This window comes from Mus caroli, chromosome 6, assembly GCF_900094665.2.
Source record: "Mus caroli chromosome 6, CAROLI_EIJ_v1.1, whole genome shotgun sequence".
In the NCBI taxonomy this organism is placed as follows: domain Eukaryota; kingdom Metazoa; phylum Chordata; class Mammalia; order Rodentia; family Muridae; genus Mus; species Mus caroli.
Window position 1 is genome coordinate 68,264,460 of NC_034575.1, and position 4,659 is coordinate 68,269,118.

The 4,659-nt window shown below is 49.5% G+C and overlaps 1 protein-coding gene across 1 annotated transcript in view; it reads left to right on the forward strand.

Annotated features, from left to right (window-relative positions):
* Positions 1-1,532: 1,532 nt before the first annotated feature.
* The window catches only part of Cd8a (CD8a molecule), a 5,012-nt gene continuing 1,885 nt past the window's right edge, over positions 1,533-4,659 (forward strand). Inside the window, exons 1-4 of the mRNA XM_021165502.2 lie at positions 1,533-1,649; positions 2,409-2,987; positions 3,495-3,599; positions 3,756-3,866. Coding sequence (XP_021021161.1) covers positions 2,555-2,987; positions 3,495-3,599; positions 3,756-3,866 — 649 coding nt within the window. The 5' untranslated portion in view covers positions 1,533-1,649; positions 2,409-2,554. The remainder of the gene's footprint in view (positions 1,650-2,408; positions 2,988-3,494; positions 3,600-3,755; positions 3,867-4,659) is intronic.

Here is a 4,659-nt window from a genome sequence, read left to right on the forward strand (position 1 = left end):
TCTGTGTGGGGGTGCACAAGTGTGGGGTTGCAGGTGCACACATTCAAGAGTGTGGAGGCCCAAAGCAGATGTCTTTCATTGTTCTCCACTTTATATGCTGAGACAGGTTCTCTCAATTGAACCCATAGCTTGATGATTCTGCTAGTCTAGCTAGTTGGCTTGCTTCAGGCATCCCCTGTCTCTTCCTCCTGGCAAAGGGTGCTACGGATCTGAACTCCGGACTTCATGTGTAGCACATACTTTACACACTGAGCCATCTCTCCAGCCCCTTATGTAATTTTTTTTCAGGAATATATTACTCTTGTAATTTAAGAAGCCACTTTGGAAGCCACAGTAGGTACTGTGCTGGCCACAAAGGCTGTTGACCTAAGTTCCATCCCCAGAAGGAAGCCATGAAGAGGTGGGAGAAGAGAACTGACTCCACAGAGCTGTTCTCTAGTTTCCACACTCACGCTGTAACATGTCTGTCCCCTCCCAGGCACACACATCACACACATTAACACAAAATAATAATAAACTACATTAAAATTGTACTTTAAACAACTCTAAAAATAAAATGTTAGAGTCAGCATTTGGTGACTCTAGTGTGAACACACACACACTAAATAAATAAATGAAATAAATAAATAAATAAATAAATAAATGTACTCTTAATTCTTAAGAGTAGAGAATACTGAGACCAAGCAGTTTCTAAAGCCCACCCAATACTTGTTTGTATATATCAGCCATACCGAGCTTGGTGGCTCAAGCTTGTAATCCTAGCACCCGGGAGACTAATGCAATTGGATTACCATGAACCTAGGGCCTGCTTGAACTACGTCGAAAGTTCCAGGCCAGCCTATTTGAGATCTTGTCATCAAACATAAACAAAGACAAAAGGCAAACCTATTCAGAGGGGTGCAGTTCAGTAAACACGGGTTAGAATGTAACATCAACAACACACTTGTTTGTGTAACCTGGACATGGTGGCCATACCCAGCACTGTGGCGGTTATGGCAAACAGCTTGCCACTGAGCAGAACTCAGATGTGGGGTAGAAACTGCCAGGCAACCTGTCTCCAACTAGAACGAAGCAGTAATGTGGGAGGCACACCCTGTATGGGGTTCCAAGTGGAAAACCCCCACTAAGTACAAGCCACATACAAGCAAGAAGAAAGCACATCTCTGAGACTGGCAGCTTTCAGGACTGCAGTGGGCAAGAAAGAATGAAGTCTATGTGTGCCAGGGACAGAGAAGAGTAAATGCCTGCACCCAAGATTCACCCAGGACACACACATGCATACAAGCAACAGAGAAAGTCAAAGGCCCAAGTCAGATGGCAGGGGCCCAGCATTTGCCAGGCAGAGAGCAGCAAGAGCTTAGAAACGTAGAAATAAGTAAGCAACCAAGGAAGTGTCTATGAGGCAGCGGCTGCAGGCGGGCACATGGCAAAGCCAGGGATGGTGGCTTGGGTGGAGCCAGCACCTCTCCAAGGGCTAGTCCCCAACCAAGTCAGAGAGGTGTTTTCCTCTAGCTGTGCAGGCCATGGGGTGATGCTGTCAGATCCCCTGGATAAGAATGAGGGTCAAAGTGTGTAGCTGGATCATCCAGTTGGCGAGCATTTGGTGTGGAGGCTGTTGCCATGGTTCTAAGAAGGGATGAGACTGGGAGGTGAGTTTTGCTCCCTGGGTGGGAGGCCAGGGAAGGATATTGTCAGCAGCTAAGAGTGCCACTCAAGGTTCCCATTGAACTGCCCCCTTGCAAGTCCCCTTGATGGGAGGTGCAAGTCCCTTCTGGTTAATGTCTGGTCTGCTCTGCTGGAATCTCTGTAAATTTTCTTTCCACTCAACCTCCAGACAAGAAGCAAAACCACAAAAAGACACTACTGCCAGCAAAAGAAGTGGAAGGGCAGGAGGGTCTAGAATTCAAGGCCAGCCTTTGCCATGAAGTGAGTCTGAAGCAAGCTTGGGGAACCTAAGAACCTATCTACAAGAAAAAGGGAGAGTGGACACTCCTCTCCCTTCATGTCCTGTCACTCTCATATTTTTTTTTATTAAGATTTAATCTTTATCCTTCTTCTTTCAGCCACTCTTGCAGAAGAACAATTCCTAAGGGTCCCTTCCAACTGTTTTCTCTTCCCCAAATCTCAGTTTTCAATTCCCCCCACTTGTTCTGCAAGGGTGCATACTCACTCTGAGTTCCCAGGCCCCTAAAAGATGGTAACTTTTAGGGGAAAAGAAGGTTGACTCTTTGGTGGGGACTTTGGGTGACATCATATCCTCACATAGGATGTGAGGTTACCTAAAAGATGGTAACTTTTAGTTACCTAAAAGATGGTAAAAGATGGTTACCTAAAAGATGGTAACTTTTAGGGGAAAAGAAGGTTGACTCTTTGGTGGGGACTTTGGGTGACATCATATCCTCACATAGGAAATCAGCTCTGTCTGCAGCTGGCTAAAGGAGCAGTTACCCCGACCCTACACGCCTCCCCCCACCGCACCTCCTCCGCCCTGTTCCTGGGCCCCTCCCCTAGAGCCCTAGCTTGACCTGAGGTGCTTGCTGGTGGAGAGCACACCATGGCCTCACCGTTGACCCGCTTTCTGTCGCTGAACCTGCTGCTGCTGGGTGAGTCGATGATCCTGGGGAGTGGAGAAGCTAAGCCACAGGCACCTGAATTCCGAATCTTGCCAAAGAAAATGGACGCCGAACTTGGCCAGAAGGTGGAGCTGGTGTGTGAAGTGTTGGGGTCCATTTCGCAAGGATGCTCTTGGCTCTTCCAGAACTCCAGCTCCGAACTCCCCCAGCCCACCTTCCTCGTCTATATAGCTTCATCCCACGACAAGATAACGTGGAAGGAGGAGCTGAAACTGTTTTCTGCCAAGAGGGACACGAATAAGTACGTCCTCACCCTGAACAAGTTCAGCAAGGAAAACGAAGGCTACTACTTCTGCTCGGTCATCAGCAACTCGGTGATGTACTTCAGTTCTCTCGTGCAAGTCTTTCAGAAAGGTTTGGAAGTGGAGGCTCCCATCTCCTGGGTTTTGGGGGTCACTTCTGAACAAGTTTCACGCACAGATTCCCTCTTCTTAAATCTCTTGGGGCCTCTTGGAGGCGACTTCTACACTGTCCCCATTTTACAGACCAGAAAGCTGAGGCTGAGGTGCTGGGTGGGATTGGAAGTGATTTTTAAACGGCCTGGATCTGGGCTGGAGTCTGGATGCATGTGTGATCCTGCCCCTGTTGGCTCCAGGATAGAATTTTGGTATTGACTCCAGCTTTGGGTTGGTGGAGGGCCGCAGTCGCTTAGCTGCCGGATCTGATCTAGGCACATTGGCCCCAAATCACACTTGGCTCCGCGTGTGCGAGCAGCGGAGTAGCTCAGCACGTATCCAGGGGTTCCTTCTTCCTCTAGTTAAAAGCTAGGAAAAGGCTCCTTCTTGGGTAAAGGCTAAGTGGAAAAGGGCTGGTGCATCCACAATCCCAGCTTGACCCGCAGGCACCCTGTTGCTTTTGCAGTGAACTCTACTACTACCAAGCCAGTGCTGCGAACTCCCACACCTGTGCCCCCTACCCGGACATCTCAGCCCCAGAGACCAGAAGATTGTCGGCCCCGCGGCTCAGGTTAGGTCCTCTCATGGTGCGCGATTGAGATAGGCAGATAGCCTGGGGTGGAAAATCCTGATCTTGGAGGGAGACCTGGACCGGGAGACGTGCTGGGAGCAGAGTTGGGGGCTGTCCCAGAGGGTTTCTAAATTCCATTCATTCGGATCTTGTCAGTGAAGGGGATCGGATTGGACTTCGCCTGTGATATTTACATCTGGGCACCCTTGGCCGGAATCTGCGTGGCCCTTCTGCTGTCCTTGATCACCACTCTCATCTGCTACCACAGTAAGTCCTGGGGAGCCCCCCCCCCCCCCAGAGGAGACTGCCTTGTGCTCTGGGAGGAGTCTGTACTTTGTGCCTGCTCCAGAAAGCCCTTCAGGGAGATTAAGTTTAGGTTGGGGAAAAGGGGGAGGGCGTTCCAGCTGACCTATAGGACCAGTGTAGGGTTCTTTCTTGAAGGCAGGAGACAGGTAGGCCACCCCGCTGCTCTTTCCACCCTCTGGGAACTTTTCAGAACAGAACCCTGTTCCAGGATCCCCAAGAGCAGCCAAATCAGCAGTTAGCACAGCCAGGATGATTTAAGCACACTAAGGAGGGGTCTACGTAACCCTGAGACCCGGGCCCAAGAAGGCTGAGTCACAACCATGACTGGCTTGAGATTTGCCCTTGATCCCACCTCACAAACCATTCATTCCTCTGAGTCTATACAGGTGGTTACACCAACCAGGTCAGCAGATTCCCAGAGCCACTCACATCTGCATTTACAACGCCTCTCCCTTCCCAAGAAAGGGTTTCCTTTCAAGTTGTCTAGACTAGCCTACAACTAGTTAGGTAGCCTAGGATAACCCCAAACTTCTGATCTGATCCTTCTGCCTTCCTTCATTTTGGGAGTGCTGGGACAACAGGCATAGGCCACCAAACCAAATTTAAAATGTTTTCTTTTATTATGTATTTATGCATTTATTTATTTGGGGTTTTTTTTAAGGCAGGGTTTCTCTGTGTAGCCCTGGCTGTCCTGGAACTCACTTTGTAGACCAGGCTGGCCTCGAACTCAGAAATCCGCCTGCCTCTGCCTCCC